At 44.4% G+C, this 19,159-nt stretch overlaps 1 protein-coding gene across 4 annotated transcripts in view; it reads right to left on the bottom strand.

Annotated features, from left to right (window-relative positions):
- Positions 1-19,159, bottom strand: part of LYRM1 (LYR motif containing 1) — a 28,081-nt gene that overhangs the window by 6,036 nt on the left and 2,886 nt on the right. For all 4 annotated transcript variants that reach the window (XM_075564596.1, XM_075564593.1, XM_075564594.1 and 1 more), the window contains exon 2: positions 8,055-8,221. In XM_075564596.1, coding sequence (XP_075420711.1) covers positions 8,055-8,213 — 159 coding nt within the window. In that variant the 5' untranslated portion in view covers positions 8,214-8,221. The remainder of the gene's footprint in view (positions 1-8,054; positions 8,222-19,159) is intronic.

Genomic DNA, 19,159 nt, shown 5'->3' with positions numbered 1-19,159 from the left:
CAAAAAACAAGGCTACAGCTTAATGTTAAATTAACACCATATACCATTCTACTCCAAACAATTTCACATGCTATCAGTGATATTACTGTTCAGTAAGTCAAATCAATTCTTGAGATGTCCTTTTTTTTTTTTTTTAAAATCATTTTACTGGGGGCTCTTACAGTTCTTATAACATTTCTACATCAATTGCATCAGGCACATTTGCACATACGTTGCCATCAACATTTCCAAAACATTTTCTACTTGAGCCCTTTGAATACACTCCTCGTTTTTCCCCTCCCTCCCTCATCCTCATGAATCCTTGATCAATTATATACTGTTATTATTTCAAATATTACACTGTCCGTTGTCTCCCTTCGCCCACATTTCTGTTATTTGTCCCCTTTGGGGGGGAGGGGCTATATATCTAATTTTGTGATGGGTTTCCCCTTTTATCCCCCATTCCCTTCCCCGACCATCTCCCTCCCCTCATGATATCACTACCCCCACTACTGTTCCTGAGGGGTTTATCTGTCCTGAATTCCATGTGTCAAGAGCTCCTATCTGTACCAACGTGTGTTCTCCAGTCTAGCCAGATTTGTAAGGTAGAACTGAGTCATGGTAGTTGGGGGAGGAAGCATTCAGGAACTAGAGGAATGTTGTATGATCCGTCCGTGCTATACTATACCTTGGTTGAATCACCCCTTCCTTATAACCCTTCTGTGGGGATATCCAATTGTCTACAGATGGGCTTTTAGTATCCACTCCAACCCCCCTCATTCGCATCGATATAGTTGTTTGTTTTGGATCTTTGATACCTGATACCTAATCACATCAACAACTCCAGATCACAAAGGCTGGTATGCTTCTTCCACTTGGGCTTATTTGTGTCCCTGCTGGATAGCTGCTTGTTTAACTTCAGGTCTTTATGATCCCAGATGCTATATCTTTTGCTAGCTGGGCACCATGCTCTCTTCACCACATTTGCTTATGCACCAATTTTGTCTTCAGTGATCGTGTTGGGAAGGTGAATATCAAAGAGTGTCAGGTTATCAGAACCAAGTGTTCTTGTGTTAAGGGAGGCCTTGAGTAGAGAACCAAAGTCCCTCTGCTATCATAATACTTAACATATAAATATATGTACATTGGTGTCTATCCCTTACATTATAAATTAGTATATTTACATATATACATGCCTATGGCTATAGCTCTATAAGTAGCATTTGCCTCCTATTTCTTTCCTCTCTTTCCTTTCACCTTTTCCCTATCCCACTATAATGTTCACCCTCCATTCAGCTCTCAGTAATTCCTCTTGGATATACTGCACTTGATTAAAACCCACCAGGCATTTTATACCCTCCTCGCCATCAATTTTAGATCTCTTGTTGTTCCCTTATCACTTGAGAGGTTATTGAATTTCAGGTGGAATGAGATAATATTTTGGCTCTTATGGACTTGTTTTAAATTTCTTCAACTTACATAGGGGTAATTGTAATTCAGAAGAGGATGTGGAACAAGGGATATCATTGCTGATGTCAGATGGATCTTGGCCCAAAGTAGAGAATACCAGAAAAACATTTACTGGTATTTTAATGATTACGCAAAGGCATCTGACTGATCCACAGTTGGTTGATCATAACCAACTACCGATGGCTTTGAGAAGAATAGGAATTTAAGAACAGTTCATTGTGCTCATGTAGAACCTGTTGTCTGAACAGAATGAGGGAGTACTGGGTGGTTTCAGATCGAGGAAAGCGTGTCGGGCTGTACCCTCTCAGTGTACTGTACTTCTTCACTGTGGATTCGGAGCCAAGAATCGGAGCGGGAAGACTAGTTGAAGAAGAAGGTGGCATCAGGGTTGTGGGAAGGTTTATTGATAACCTGTGGTGTGCAGCTAAAACAACTTTGCTGAAAGTGAGGAGGAGGAATCAAAGTACTTGCTTTTGAAGATCAAGGATTGCGGCCTTCCACATGGATTATAACTCAATGTGAAGACAACAAACATCCTCACAGTTGGACAAGTAGGTGGCATCATGATAAACAGTAAAAATTGACGTTGTCAAGGATTTTTTCTTGCTTGGAACCATATTCAATACTCATGGAAGCAAGAGTCAAGAAATCAAACTACACATTATATTGGGAAAATCTGCACAAAGGCCTCTTGAAGGTGTTAAACAGCAAATATGTCACTGAGGACTAAGGTGCACAAGCTCATTTTCAATAGTTTCATATGCATGCGAAAGTTGGGCATTCAGCAAGGAAGACAGAAGGATCGATGCATTTGAATTAAGGTGTTGGCAGAGAATCCTGAAAGCACCATGGGCTGCCAAAAGAACAAACAATCTATTTTGGAAGTCCACCAGAATGCTCCTTAGAAGGGAGGATGGTGAGACTTCATCTCACATACTTTGGACATATTATCAGGACAGACCAGTCCCGGAAAAGAGACATCATGCTTGGCAACGTAGAGGCGCCAGTGAAAAAGAGGAAGACCGTGAGCAGATGGATGGACAATGGGTGCAACAATGGGCTCAAACATGGCAGTGACTGTGAGGGCGGCACAGGGCTGGGCAGTGTTTTGTTTCATTGTCTATGGGGTTGCTATGAGTTGGAACACACTTGATGGCAGCAGCAACACCACCAGTGGCATGCACACCCCTCGCTAGTGCGCAGCAATTTGGGCCAATCCAAACAGGAGCAAATGCTTGATAATAGCAATAACCAAAAGTCCAAAGAGTCTCAAGAAATTCTCCGGTGAGTGAGCTTATATAGACACTTACTATGATATTCCCAATATCAGGCTGGACCTGGGGCCACCGTCCCTGCCTTCAATTGTTGAGGCTATTATCTGGCGCATGAAGCTACAGAAAAGGTAGGGTGGGATCAATGGCTGGTACAGACTGCTATAGGAGTTGAGATGTATTATCTCTCATAGAAGTGGGGTTGGAAGGAAGCAGCAAAATTGAGACAGAGCAGGTCATTCTACGCAAAGTATTTATAATGCTCATTAATTTACTGTCAACCTCTGGGAAGGTCCCATAGGATAAATGAAGGAAGTCCAAGGCATTATCAATGTGCTTAAGTAATTCATAACCAAGTTAAGAGACTCCAAACAACTCACTGCCATAAAGTCAATTCTTACTCATAGTGACAACGTTGGGCAGAGGAGAACTGCCCCCATGGGTTTCCTGTCTATCTTGACAGGAGTAGAAAATCCCATCTTTCTCCAAGAGAACAGCTGGTGGTTTCAAACTGTTGACTTTGCAGTTAGAAGCCCAAGGCATAACCCACTATTCCACTAGGATTCCTTAGTTAAGAGGCCAGAAACAAAGATTAAAAAGAAAGAAACAAACAAAAAAAACCCAACAATATGACTTAGAAGTGGGTAGATGTCAATGTTGGACAGCTAACTGCAAGGTCAACAGTTCAAAGCCACCAACTGCCCTGCAGGGGAAAAAACCCAAGACTGTCTGCTCCCTAAAGATTTACAGCCTTAGAAGCTACTAGGATCTTGATGAGTCAGAACTGATTCAGTGGCAATGTTCGGAGTCTTTTTGGGGGGCTGTGGGTCAGTAAGGAATCCTAGTGATATAGTGGGGTTAGCATTTATCTGTTAATAGGTTGCAGTTGTAACTCACCACCAACTTCATGAGAGAAGGATGAAGTGATGTGCTTCCGTTAAAATTCACAGTCTTGGACCCTGTGGGGCAAGTCTACTCTGTTGTCAGAATCTACTTGGCCTGGAGGGAGGTTTTGGCACAGGTCAGTGGCTTCCAAACTTGGTGATGACCTACTCCTTTCAATAAAATATTTGTACCCACTTATGTATTTACACTAATTTAGAAATTAATTTGTAAGTGATCTATATGTACTAATAAGTTCATTATAAAATACATACCAAATCTATTTTTAAAGGATGAAATAAAAATGAAAAGAAATACCAGTGCAATATTGTCCTTCCATTCATCAGGGGATTGTTGACGGATCTCACGGGCATTCATACACGCGGGTGGGCATGAACCATTTATGCTAAGAAGAGAGAATGTGTGGAGAAGCTTGAAGAGGTGACAGGGACAGAAAGAAGCTTCAGGAACAGACTGGCTTTCAAAAGCAGGAGACTTCAGGAATACAGAGAAGAAAAAGAAGAGATGGGAGACGAGACGTTTCTTTTGTAGTTCTTGTTCTGAATGTGATTTCGCATTTATTTCCGTCGACATTGAAACAGGGACCCCTCACAGTGCAGCAGTTCCACGTTTGGCTGCTGTGGGAGGGAGGTTTTGGGTTAACATGGCTGGACCAGGATTCTCAGTGGTTTGGCGGTAAGGTATTGTAGTCCCCCGTGATGAGATTTCCTTGGAGATATAGTTGATTTGGGGGAACAGTGGTATGATAGTTAGGTTTAATGTGGCAACCTCATCAATAAGAACATATTTGTCTTGGTCTGTGGTAGTTACAAAACTTCATGTCGATTTGTTAAATCAGACTTAGGGTGGAATCTAGCCTGTCAATCATGTCCTAGACAAGCATGCCTCTGTGTGGCATGGCCTTCTCCTGAGGATTCTGGGAACTCCTGTCTTCCTCCCTGGATGTGGGACACACACTCTTTCTCTGCTTCATCTATCTGCTGACAAAGCCACATGGAGCTACGCTGATGGTATCGCAGCCCTGGAGCGGTGGAAACCCACACCACGTGGAAACCCACACGTGGAAACCCACACCAGCACTGAGATGCTTCTACTGCCACTGGATCCACAAGACTTTCCACCCACTGGCCTGTGATCATCCTACATTCAGTGTCATTGCATGTGGTGTGTGAGTCTGAGGAGGAATTTATAGGCTGGTATCAGACTTATGGACTTGATCTAGATAGGGCTGGGATGTTTTCTTAATACACAGTTACTCTGTATAAAGCTCTTTCTTATACACATGCGTGTCTATGAGTTTGTGTCTCTAGTCCACCCTGACTAACGCAAGTGGACGCTGTGGGAAAACTTGCCTGCTTTTTGCTGGGTCTAGATCCTACATCTGGCTCATCATCTGTCCTCTGGCTCTTTGGATTTGAGCCAAGAGACTGCTGAATTCCTTACTGACCCTGGGAGTTGTCAGAAGCTGGCCATTTTGGCAACCTTGCTATCTATTAACCTTGGATTCAATTGCCTGGAGGCAGACGCCTGCTGTCTGACCTGCCAATCTTGGGTTCACAACCCTTGCAGCTCCATGAGTCAGGAAAAGCCTCCACTCTGACATCTGACCCACAGACTTTGAACTTGCCAACCTCTACAACAATGTGAACCATTTCCTTGATTAAAAAAACCTCACATTAACTTATACAAATTTGCCTGGTTTTGCTTCTCTAGAGAACACAGCCTAAGACAGCTACTTAACAGAAAAGGCTGGAAGTGCCAACCCACTCAGTGGCTATGTGGGAGAAAAGACCTGGCATTGCGCTCTTGTTTCTGTTGTTAGGTGCCAGCCAGTTGTCTCCAATTCAGTGACCCTATACACAACAGAATAAAACACCGCCCGCTCCTGTGAGAACGATCACAGTACTGTTAAGTGTGAGCCGATTATCAACCTCAGTGTGAGCCCATCTTGTTGACAGTCTTTCTCTTCTTTGCTGACCCTGTTTTACCCAGCAGGTGGTCTTGGTCTCTCCTGAGAACATGTTCAACATACATGGGAAGTCGTCCTGCTACCCTCACATCTAAGGCGCATTCTGGCTGTCCTTCCTCCAACATAGACTTGTTGGTTCTTCTAGTGTCCATGGTACTTTCAATAGTCTTCACCAGCACTGCAATACAAATGCATTTCCAAGGAGACTACAAGCCCAGGAAACCCGATGGGGCAGTTCTATTTTGCCCTATCGAGTCCCTATGAGTTGGAATTGACTCAATAGCACATAGCAACCGTTACCTCTGAACACTTTTGCGGGACCCTGTCTTGGTTTTAAAGAGCCGTGGCGGCACTGTTGGGCAAGCATTGACCCGCTGGCCACACAGTCCACAGTTCAGACCTACCAGCCATTCTAAGGGAGAAAGCTGGTACTATCCTCTCCTATAAAAATTTCCATTCTCAGAAACCCTATACAGGGTCGCTGTGAGTCAGAACTTTGGGTCTTGCCTATTTTCATATTGCCACTGTCTAGTTCAGTGTTTGGCATACGGGCACTCAAATCCATGTTGAGTGAACAAATGAGAGGAATGATGCATAGGTGGTTATAAAACTATGACAGAAATAGGCAGGCTGGGAAGGGGGGGGATTCTATTTGCAGAGCAATGTTTGTAGTGAGATTTCAGGTAGCCAGTGAGAAACGGAGGCTGGAGATTCAGGTGTGAGAGGTGAAACCAGAAGGTGGTTGCTTCTTCTGCAGGCCTCAATGAAGAAGGCTGACCTGCCCAGGGCTGTTCAGCTGCCTAGATGGTGTGAGGTACATTTGTGCAGAAAAGGAGACACACAGTAGTCAGAGGAGAAGAAAAGTCAAGAAAGCAGACTGTCCGGAAGTTTCCTGAGAGAAGTAGTGACAGCATTCAATCCATTTGATCAACAGGAAGAGGATGAAAGGTCAGGAGTCAAGAGCCTCATGCCATATTTGGCGCCAGTCTTTCTAAGGCACTAATAGCTAGGCTAGTGCTTTCTGGTTTCTTGGGATGGGTCCAATTAGTCTCTTAGAAATGGCTTCTCAAGCTGATGGTGCCCGGCTTTCAAAGGATATAGCGTCTGGGGTCTTAAAGGCTTGAAAGCAAATAAGCGGCCATCTAGCTCAGAAGCAACAAAGTCCACATGGAAGAAGCACACCAGCTTGTGTGATCACAAGGTGTCAAAGGAATCAGGTATCAGGCATCATCAGAACAAAACATCATATCATAGTGAATGAGGGGGAGTGCAGAGTAGAGACTCAAAGCCCATTTGTAGGCCACTGGACATCCCCTTGCAGAAGGGTTTCGGGGAGGGAGACAAGCCAGTCAGTTGTAGTGTAGCAATGATGAAACATACAACTTTCCTCTAGTTCCTAAATGCTTCCCCCCCCCACCCCCCTGATCCCAATTCTACCTTAAAAATCTGGCTAGACCAGAGGATGTACACTGGTACAGATAGCAACTGGAAATGCAGGGAATCCAGGGCGGATGATCCCTTCAGGACCAGTGGTGTGAGTGGTGATACTAGAAGGGTGGAGGGAGGGAGGGTTGGAAAGGGGGAACCGATTACAAGGATCTGCATGTGACCTCCTCCCTGGGGGACGAGCAACAGAAAAGTGGGTGAAGGGAGACGTCGGACAGGGAAAGATATGACAAAATACTAATTTATAAATTATCCAGGGTTCATGAGGGAGGGTGCAGGGGGAAGGCAGGGCAAAAATAAGGAGCTGATGCCAGGGGCTTAGGTGGAGAACAAATGCTTTGAGAATGATGAGGGCAATGAATGTATAAATGTGCTTTACACAATTGATGTATGTATGGATTGTGATAAGAGCTGTATGAGCCCCTAATAAAATGATTAAAAAAAAAAAAGAGATGACTTCTCACCCCCTGATCTCCGGGTGTGGAGTTCAGTTAAACGAATTAATGGGGGCACTATTTGACCCAATTCTGTGGCCCCAAAGAGCAGACTCTCTCTGCGAGCCAACCAGGCTAGAGTTCAAAGCTACATTATGAAGGGAACTCTGGGTCACAATCTTACTCTCTTCTCGCTGAATGGAAATATACACGGAGGCTTTTTAACAGTTTATGAATTTAAAAAGCAAACCAAAACTGAATTGTGTACATCCCTGGGAGTGGCCAGCAAAAGGCTCTCTGTGTGCGGAATAGCTCGCCGGGCCTCTGAACACTGGCGGGCACTGAGCCACTTACCAGCAGGCCTGTGATCTGGAACCCGTGAAGGGAGAAACACAGACTGAGCTCTCTTTTCCAATGGCTGTGCATGCGAGCTAAATGGGGCCTCCGGCCCCTTTGTGGGCCACTCTCGGCCACTCTCACTGGGGTTGTTCAAGCTTCTCATTTTTTAGGCCAGCAAAGAAATGAACAAAGCCCATAAGAAGCTGCTCCCCTTCTCACAAAGTTGAACTGGGGCCTACTCACATTCTTGTTTTTCTGGAACAGGGTTCTGGCTTCATGTATTATGTACTGCTTTTCTTTTCTGGTGTCTTCCATCTGCCCTGAGGCTGCCTGCCATTTCCTCGTGAGCCGGAAAATCCTGCGGTAGAGGCGAAGGACTTCTTGTCGGGTCGCTGCTGCCATCTTCAGACCTACCAGGATGCAAGAGGGACGTTGGCAGAACATTTCAGTTTGACAGTAGGCAGCTAGGCAGATGCACATTGAAACAAAATCAAGTTCTTTAATGAGAAATAACTGCTCTTTCTTAACAGATCTGCTTGGTAGTACTGCCAGGGCGGAGCAGGAGAAGCACCAGCTCTCTCAACTAGCCACATTCTCCTTCTGAGGCCGAAGACTGCTTCACCTGCTGTTTGCCAGGGAGGCCAATTTTACACACATGGCAAAACGAACATTCACACCCACTGTTCTTTGAGCTTCTACTGGATTACCTCAGAATTGGTGGTTTAACGTGTGTGCTAATATAGCTCATCACTAACCCGAGATCTTAGAGGTACCTTCTGGATAACTGGATTTCTGTTAAGCGAGAATTGGAATTGCATGCACACTCAAGGCAGGTAGCATAAATGCGACGGCTTGGCGAGGGGAGGACAGGGGTCAGTTGGGGAACACAGGCTCCCTTGAAAGGGAACAGTTGCTCTTCAGCTCGTCTGTGGTTGCCATGTGGCAAGGGCCGAGGGAGCGCAGATTTCCTGATAGCTTCAGAGTAAGTGTCATGGGAGGATTTTTTAAAACGAGCAATCTCCTGTTGTTGCATGCAGCTGAGTTGATTCCAATCCACAGTCACAACATCTGAGGGAGTAGAACTTCCCCCAGATCTTTACGGGAATAGCTTTCCCAGGTCTTTTCTCCTGAGAAACCCGTGATCGGTTCAAACCACTGGCCTTTTGGTTGGTAGCCCAGCCTTTAAACCAAGTGGCACCAGGGCTCCTTTGAAGAAATCTCTCAAAAGACAAGCATTATGTTTGAAAAGGTGAGCTACCAAATGAGTCTGTACGCTTTGTTCCATCCAAGAGTTATCGAGTTAAAACCTTTCTTCTGATTCCCACACCTGGGTAGGAAACAGTTCTCAGAATTGTTATCAGTCTACTTCCTTGCGCAAAGAGGAAGTTGACAGTGCATATGACTGGGTCTTTCTGATGACTGAAGCTGTGTGGCCCCTCTGGGTTTTCACTCGGAATGACTGGTTTTCATTTTAAAAATAAAATTCCTGTCAATTTTATTTCTAGCATGAATTATTTCATATATTAAAAATATTTCCAATCCAGAGAATAATTAATAGCCACTTACTCACTATAGCAAGAGAAAGACTGGGCATTCTATTCTTGTCAACAGTTACAGTCACGGAAACCCACAAGGGGTCACTATGAGTCAGCGCTGACTGGATGGCTTCGAGTTTATTCTTTTTAGTAGTCACTGAATACCTTAAAGCATAAATCCTGCACCCAGTGGAAGCTCCCATTGTGGCCCTTTCTGATCTTACTTCCCGTCTACTCCCGGAAGGAATCACGCGCTTCTGTTCATCGTTTTCATGCATCTCTTTACACTTGATGCCACACAGCATTGCTTTGAGTATAGAACTGTGGTATCACATTCCTGGGTGAGCTGCTTATTTTGTGCCTATTTGTGAGACTCTCCATATCATCCTCGGTAGGCCATTATTCTTGTTGCAAATCCACAGTATAAAAATGGCCCAATGCCCCCAGTGGATTTTCCAGTTGATGGACATTTGGATTTGTTGTTTTGAACAACATATAAACAGTTTCAGCCTATTTCTATATTATTTACTAATATATCTAAAAGAAGTGTAGGTAAAATAAGAGGGGAAGTTTCATTGCTAGATGGTGGAATCTGATTAATCAGATTTTGGATAATTAATCCTATGTACTGCCTTTAACACAGAGACAGGCTGAGAAGACAAGACTGGGAAGATACGGGAAGAACCAGAGCCCGGGACTTGGGTTATGAGTTGGGTTTTCCTCCAACAAGCTCAACTGGATTGGAAGTAGTTTAGTCTCTGTTGTTTGGGAACATGACCCCCTTCCAACCCTCAGAGAACTATCTGGTGATACTGTTTGCAGTGGTCCTAAGCTTAGGAGAATTTAGACAGCTAAGAAATGCAGGTAGGAGCAGGGAGGATGTATGTTTATCTAAAAATGTTAAGTCCCAGAACTAGAAGGAATTCACCTTATAGAGAACATCCTTTTTCAAATTCTGATTGTACCTTCTACTTATCCTGACCCAGGTGACCTTTCTTGGGGTCTAATCATATGATGAGGTCTAATTATTTAAAGTGTTAAGGAGCAAAGATATCATTCTGAGAACTAAAGTGTGCCTGCCCCAAGTCACGCCTCATATGCATGTGAAAGCTGGACAATGAATAAGGAAAACCGAAGAACAGAGGCATTTGAATTATGATGTTAGGGAAGAATCCTGAAAGTAGCATGGACTTCCAGAAGAACAAATCTACCTAGAAAGAATTACAGCTAAGATGCTCCTTAAGGCAAGGACAGCAAAACTTTGTCTCGAACACTTTGGACATGTTATTCGAAATACCAGTCCCTGGAAAAGGATATCCTGCTTGGTTAAAACGAGGCTAAGCTAAAGAGAGAAAGACCCTTGATAAGGTTGGTTGACGAAGTGGTTTCAGCAATAGGCTCGAATACAACAATCGTGAGGACGGTGCGGTTCCAGGCAGGGCCTCACTCCGTTGCACACAGGGTCACTATGAATCGGAACTGACTCAAGAGCACTTCACAACAACAACCACTTCACGAAGGACTCGAAAGCACCACTTACCCTGACCGAAACTTTAAAGGACCAAAGTTATGGTCCACACAGATTCTGAAGTGCATGCTACTTCACAAAAACCAATTCTTAACAGAAAGTTATTTTAAAAAAATTAACACCAAGAGAAAACATCGTGCTTTGTGGCTGATTGGCATAACACCCCAGTTGGGATGTTGACATTTTTCCTAGTAAGGAAACAGGTTTCAGAGTTTCTGGCTCTCCCTAAAATTGCATGGTTTCCCATGAGATTCTGCGTCAGTTCCTGTGAGGAGCAGGCAGGGAGTCGTAACTAACATCTACAAGTGCAGGGCTGATGGCTTCACTTCCCTGTCGTGAAGCCATTTCTTGACTGCATGACACTTGAAGAGGAAGGGAAGATGGCTCAGTTTATCAATACAGCAGTGTCTCCAAGCTGACTGATTTCCTTCAGCTACTCGAAGAACCACAGCCTCAAACTGTAACCTCTCACATACGACCATCCGATGCACACGGCCTGCAATTAGACGTAACAAGTGGTACTTAAAAGGACTATTGTCAAAATATTTTACTGATAATCTAAGTATTCTGAAAATCAATCCTGAGAGGGACAGATGGCCCAAAAAACTCCACTCCAAAAGAAGGATCGAAAGCTGTATTTGCTATTTTGTACTATTAACAAGACTAACCTACCGCTTCCTTCTATATCTTGAGAGAAAAAGAAAAGGAAAAATGCTTCCTTTTCTCCTTCTTTACCAGACTCCTTTTACTTGATGGAACCACGTGCTTTCTTGCCTTGGGGCATATACCCATGCTGTTACCTTTCTAGAAGGTTCTCCTTTCTCCTGGCCAACCTCTGCTTATTCTTTAACTACCAGTAAAACCATGGAGGTCTCCGGAATTCTTTTTTGCCTCCCCTTTTCCCCAGCCACACCCACTGGATCAGGCTTCCCTGCTGGACCTTCCTGGGGGGCCCTGGGTTGCTTTTCTGGTAGCACTCACCACTCACCCATGCTTGTGGTTCGGTGCCCTGCAGTGGATTGGGGACACATCCTGAAGAGGGTTTTCTGGGCTGCAAACTTTCAGGAAACAAGCTGTCAGGTCTTTCTCAGAACCACTAGGTGAGTATGACACTGGCTGAGCACTTAACCATTGCACCACCAGGGCTCCTTCAGCTGCTCTGCAGGAGAAAGATGGGCAGGCTGTCTGCGCTCAGATATTTATTGTCTCGGAAACCCAAGGGGGCAATTCCACTCTGTCCTGTAGGGTTACTATGAGTCAGAGCTGACCTGTAGACAGCGGTTTTAGGTCTGGGCTCTTGGGGGCAATCATTATGCTAATGATTATTTGAGGAACCTTGGTGGGGCAGTGATTAAGCACCCATACGCGAACCCCTCCAAGAAGGTGGCTAATTTCAATCCATCAGCCTCTCCGGGAGAGGTGGGGCAGTAAAGATGACCAAGGCCACGGACTTCATTCCCACTCATCTCCACCCTAGAGCACAGAGAACGCACAGCTTTCTCCTGACCTGGAAGCCCGGGAGCAGTTCTGCTTTATTCCATAGACTCGCTAGAGTCGAATCAAGGGACGGCAACAAGGACTAAGTCCTTACCAGAGTACTTACTCTGTGCTAGGCGCTTTCCCAGTTTATGTTAACTCTCATGATTCTTACAGCAAGTCTATAAACGAGATACAATATTAGTCATCTCCGTTTTACAAAGAAAAGAGCCCTGATAGCCAGTGACTTAGGGGGGAGGAGGGGAGAAAGAGGAGGAGGAGGAAGAAGAGGAAGAAGAAGAAGAAAAGGAGGGGGGGTGAGAAAAGGAGGAGGAGCAGGAGGTTCTGCTCCTATCAAGAGTTATAGCCTTGGAAGCCAATAGGGTCCCTGTGGGTAAGAATCTACTCCGTGGCAATGGATTTGGCTTGTGACTTTGTTTTTTGTTTTACAAAGAGGGACCTGAAGCAGAGCGGTTAAGTACTTTTCTCAGTGTCACACACATAGTAAAAGGTAAGGCTTGGATTGAAACCCAATCAGGAGGCAGAGCCTATGTTTCTAATCACTCAATAGACAGCTCATTCGCAATTAATGTTAAATGTCTGCTGATAGGCTCTAAATAATTTAGCCAGTTGTGATATTGGTAACTAAACAATCTTACTTCCTTTGAACACAAAGAACAAAATGATGATCTTTAGTCCTTTCAATATAAAGTGGAATAATTCATTTGATAAGGTTTGCTCTGCATCGTCTGCTCTTCCCCTAGCCTGAAACAGCTATTCATCAATATCAGTTGCAGACTATTCACTTGGATGGACTACTCGATTCTTCAGTTCCCTGTGGAAACTCTAATCCCCCAACACTCCAAAGGGAGCTGACATCATAAAAGGGACCTGGGCCGAGGTTCATCTCAACACTACCATCCATGCATTCACTCAACCTTTACTAGCAGCCACCAACCTTTACTAGCAGCCAAGCACAGACTATGTCCTGGAGATAGTGATAAGATGTCATATCCCAGCCTCCTGGTACCTGTATTTCAGGGGCAGAAGCAGATGATATGAAGAAAATTTCAGACAGTGATATAACTCTAAAGGAATTCGTGATATGATACTAAGAAGTGGGGGCAGGAATTACTTTATTTTGGGTGGCCAGGAAAAGTTTGCCTCAGGAAGTAACATTTCAGCTGAACCCCCGAGGGTGAGAAACCACTGTCAATGGGGAAGGTTAAGGAGAGTAGTATAGGAAAAGGGAACAAAGAGGAAGGCTCAATGGTAGGTAACAACTTCAACCATCAGTGGAAAAAGGATGAGCCTATAGAAATGAGGGCAAAGTCTGTAGCTCCTTGCACAGGATGGGAAGGTCCAAAACAACCAAATCAAACTCACTGCCATAGACTTAATCCCGACTCATAGCAACCTGTTAGGACAGGCTAGAACTTTCCCACTGGGTTTCTGTAACTCTTTGTAGGAGTAAAAGCCTCATTTTTCTCTCGGGCGGACGGAGCTGCTGATGATAGGGAGGGGAGCCCCTGGAAGTTTAGTTTGCATTCTACAAGCCAAGGGAAGACATGGGTGTGTCATGGAATGGTTGACATTTTCTAAAATCTGGAGTCCAAATTCTAAAAACTTATGATTCTACCAATATTGCATTTGGTAAAATAAGAGTCTTGCCTAGTGCCGCCTGACTGAGTCGGGATTAGAGAGACAAAAAGGCTGAGGGTTCTTTGTCTGACCACAAGCTTTTCCCTGATCATAGTCCTGTCTGTAATGGGGGTTCATAATGAGCAGTGATCAAATCTCATAAAGTGCACACCGACACATGGACACACACTCAAGATTATAAGTACAATGAACGGCTCTGGGCAGGCTCTAAGAACACACTGAGGGACTCACCTAGGCACTAGGCATGTCTAGATCTATTTTCATAGAGGGCCTATGACAAGAGCTACTAGTCGTTGAGGTCACCCCTTTCATCCCTTTTCCCATTTTTACAACGATCACAGCATGAGCACTTGTGAGTTTAATAGCAGAGATTAAAATCCTCCCTTTTTCTAGATGAAATTTATAGAAATATGACTCTGGTTTCAGGAATGTCAGAATTTCCAAATTTTTCTTTGGATTCTCAAGAGGCTTTGTCTTCTTATTGAGGAAAAAGTGTTCCCGTACAAGAGAAGGGACGGGGGGGGGGGGGGGGGAAGGTAACGCTGGCTTTTGAGGCCCGTCAAGAGAAAGACCCCTTTCCATTCTTCCATGGAAGATCTGCCTCTAGGAAGATCCCCCCCTGTCACCGACTATAAGTAATGACTATCGTATGGTCAAATTTTTCTACTGTGATGGGGGATGGGGGATGGAGAATGGGGAGTGGGGAGGTCAAAATATTGTGAAATTCACCCACCCCAAATCACTGTCATATGTGGTCTTTGTGTACCAGTGACTGGATGGCCTATCTTCCTGTCTGATCATTTCCTTAGAGCTGGGAGTCCCTGCTCTTTGTCAAATGAAGGCAAACACACCTCACATGTCCTGTCTTTGACTAGCTGGGTGTATAGATAGCATTTCTTGCAAGGTACCTTCTTCATATGGAGACAGGTTCAATATCCCTACATGGACTCCTGGTACATAGCTTATTACTCCTATCATAACATTCATTCTCCTCTATTATTATTTTTTCTCTTTCTTCCTCCATGGGTGTGTACTGGGGGCAGGGAGGAAGAGAAATGTGGTTTGAGACTACATCTCATTCATTACTCAGGCCTGGCACTTCATTGGAGCCAGAGAAATATTCAACCTGGAGTACGCAGAAGAATAAAATGATCACTATTAATGCCATTCTCACCCTGAGATACACACAGGTTGGTATTTGGGCCACGGTTCCCAACTGCAAGTCTCAGACTTTTCAAACACCACTTAGCCCTCACCGTGATGTTCTCAGGAGATGTGGGTGTCAGGCTAAGGTCTGAAGGCTCAATTGTGTTTTGGAAGGAAGCCCATCAACCCCATCGAGGGCAGCATAAAATACAGTTGGGATGTAACCTGTATTCTAAGTTCTTTTAAGGCCAGTGAGAGTTTACCACTAGGTTTAAATGCTTCTCTGTGTTTCTCTGAGACTGCTAAACAAATATACATGAAAAATAGGATTCTGAGGCTTTTTTTTCCCCTTGAAAAACAATCCATTAGGGGAATAGGGTCCATTGTACCAAGGATCAAATCAAGCCACACAACTGGTAATTTAAACATCTGTCATTTGGAAAACCTCTAGGGAATTGAAATGTCCTTACTATCAAAGCAGTCAGATAGTCTTGTCCTGGATACCGAGCAACCATCTTGGTTTATGAACAATTGGAAGGAAGAGCAGATAATATTAAAAATCATGCATTGACTCTGAGGTGGCCAGACCTGTTTGAATCCTGACTTTGCCACTTTGACCAGTTATTCACCTGCCAGAGCCTCCGCTTCCTAAAATGTAAAATATGGTAACAATAGTAGAGTCTTCAAAGGGTTGATAGCACAAGCACATCACCTGCCACTGTGAGTTCATAAAAGCAAATGTTGCCCTGATGGGAGAAACAAAGAGGTCTCTTTGACCTATCCTATGCTTTGTCTGTGGGATGGGAGTGGAGGGGGTGGTGGAGGGGTTGGGGGGGGCGGGGTGATGCCTGTTGGCGCATTTATTGCTTTGTGGTAGGAATGGATTTTCCTAAAGCTGCTTCCCTCAGATCATTAGCAATCCCTGCACAGTGAAGAGCTATTGTTCTTCAGCATGAGTAAATAACCCCGCTGGAGGAGCAGCTTATCGGCAGACGGCAGAGCAGGCTTCTTACTGGAAATTCAATGTAGGTGCCAACAGCAACGGCATCACCAGGCTTCACTTCCTATTTCTCTTCCTCTAGCTCTTACTCCTCCAGTGTCCTTCTCCCCTAGCTCTGCTAGCCTCCTGGCTTGGCGGCTTTCCTCATCACCTACACAATACCAGCTGTACTCAAAAGCAAGTAACTTTCCAGAGAAACTGCCCCACACCCAGGGCGCTCCCTCCCGTATTCCCCCTACCAATGAGCACACCTACCCACATACCGGGGACTGGTTTTTTGTTCTGCTTTCTGTGTTTGGTTACTGGAATCCAAAAAAGGAAGTGTCATGCCACACAAATCTCAGGATATGCTGTGGGGCGGACTTAATCACACCACAGCTATTCTCTGAAACGGCATCTTTATTTTCACACGGAAAGTGACAAGAAGACAGTGTGTCAGAGATAGGGGGCAGGGAGATAAGGATAGACCGTATCTTCATTTCATTTCATGAAAAAGAAGTGAGGCCAGCCCCTATAGATATGTATTTTTTAATCATTTTATTGGGGGCTCTTACAGTTCTTTCAACATTCCATACCTCAATTGTATCAAGCACACTTGTACATATGTTGCCACCATCATTTTCTAAACATTTACCTTTTATTTGAGCCTTGGTATCAGCTCCTCTTTTTTCCCTCTCACCCTCGTGATCCCTTGATAAATTATAAATTATTATTTTCATATCGTATACCGATGGCTGTCTCCCTTCACCTACATAATGTTTCTGTTGTTCGTCCTCAAGATATCTTAAGAACATGGAAAAGAACAAAAATATCCATGTCTGAAAGACATATCAAATAATAGCTTGGATGGCAGTGGGTTTGGTTTGGGGATTTATCCAAAACAGGATCTTGCAAGGCAAGTACACCCATTCTAAACAGATTATGCCACCGCTGGAGCACATACAAGATTACTACATTTGTGTAGGAGGACTCTCATTGGGCTATTGTAACCAAGAAATCCAAAGCCACCCCTCCCTCCTCCACCCCATCAAAATTCTAAATGGAAACCAAAGGTCTTGGTCTCTCAATTCAAAAGACATTCAAGGATCTGTGGCTTCACAGGCATTTTTAGGAAAGTAAGGCAGGAAAGGGGTCAGTTACCAAAATTAGAAGGCAGTGTTAGAGGTGCATGAGAAGACCTGCTAACAGATGCAGCACTAGGCCAATCAACCCCAGTCATTCACTCATTCATTAACCGCCCCCAGCCAGGGTCCTCAGCCCTCCACAAAAATCAAACCAAGTATACTGCCATCCAGTTGAAACCAACTCCAGCGACCCTCAACAGGGCCCGAGACTGTCAATCTTCATAAGCTTCATCTTTCTCCTGCAGGGTAGCTGGTGGGTTTGAGCTCCGGATCTGTGTTTGCCAAGAATCCTCGGAGGCTCTTAGGAGCTAGGAAGTTTGGAAAGCTCAAAACATGACTTCAGATGTCTCCTTTTTAATAATTTTCTAGGAAACTCAATGGACTTTAGTTATCATATTACATAAAGCTGGAGCTTTTTAGAATGTGACCATTATTTCAACCAACTAATAAACGGCAGCACTCTATGTAGGTACAGGGAGCTCTAGTGACCAAGTGGGTTATGCATTGAGCTGCTAGTCCCAAAGTTGGCAGTTTGAACCCACCAGTTGCTCCGCAGGAGAAGATACGGCTGTCTACTCCTGTAAAGATTCAGTCTTGGAAACCCAAAGCAGGTACTTCTGCCCTGTCCTTCAGGGTGGCCTTGAGTTGGAACTGACCCCATAGCAGTGAGTTTTGGGTTTATGTAGGTACAGCTTCCAAGCACCTTCTACCTATCAAACAAATATCCTATCTAAAGCAGCAGCAATCAACAAGCCCACATGGAAGAAGCACACCAGCCTGTGCGATTATGAGGCCCAAAACAAACAAACAAAACCATATTGTTGAGAATGAGGGGTGTCGGAGCAGAGACCCCAAAACCCATCTGTAAACAATGGGACATGCCCTCATGGAAGGGTCACAAGGAAGGAATGACAACCAGGGCGCAGTATAGCACCAATGAAACACCATATTCCTCTGGTTCCTTGAGGCTTCCTCACCCCCCACTATCAAGACCCCAGTCCTACCTTTCACTGCAGGATAGACTGGAGCATGTACACAGGTACAGATAAGAGCTCAGGATGCACAGAAACCAGGAACAGGAATGGGAGTAGAGGGGAGGAAGAAGATGGGAAGAGGAGGGGAGGAAGGGGGAAAACCGATGGCAATGATGGACATATAACCCGCCCCGCCCGCCCCCCCCACCAGGGACACAACAGAAACGATGGGGGAAGGGAGACAGCAGTCGGTGTACAATATGTAAATAATAATAATTTATAATTTATCAAGGAGGGAAAAAAGAGGAGCTGATACCAGAGGCTCAATAGAAAATAAATGTTTAGAAAATAAAGACGGCAACATATGTACAAATATTCTTGATACAACTGATGTATGGATTGTTAAAAGAGCTGTAAGAGCCCCCAATAAAATGATCTTTTAATTAAAAAAAAAAAGGCAGCAAAGGCCATGTTCTTTGAAAGTAAGACCAGGATAGATTCATCTTTATGGGAAACAAGTAAAACACTGGGCCCAAGTGAACTTTGTGATACTGGAAATGTTTTATCCTGTGCTAATAGGGTAAGCCATATGCTGCCAGTGCCCACTTGAAATGCAGTCTCTACGTGCCTGTAAGAATTGAGCTTTAATTTTAACTGGTTTAAATAGCCACATGTGGCTAGTGACTACATACTCCACAGCACAGCTCAAGACCAATGACTACAGGCTAAATGACTATCGAGGTCATGTAAGTTCAAGAGTGAGTGACACACACACAAATGGGGAAGCTTCAGTAGACTGTTGCTGTCTAAGAACAGGCACAGGATTGCCAAATTATTTCTTCGAATGAGGTGGACATTTAGGTTTTAACGTCCAATTTTTTAATGCTGACAAGTAAAGTTTAC

The sequence above is a fragment of the Tenrec ecaudatus genome, chromosome 12 (assembly GCF_050624435.1).
Source record: "Tenrec ecaudatus isolate mTenEca1 chromosome 12, mTenEca1.hap1, whole genome shotgun sequence".
Taxonomy (NCBI): Eukaryota; Metazoa; Chordata; class Mammalia; order Afrosoricida; family Tenrecidae; genus Tenrec; species Tenrec ecaudatus.
The sequence above is the reverse complement of the archived record's forward strand: the minus strand, read 5'-3'. Positions and strand labels throughout refer to the sequence as shown.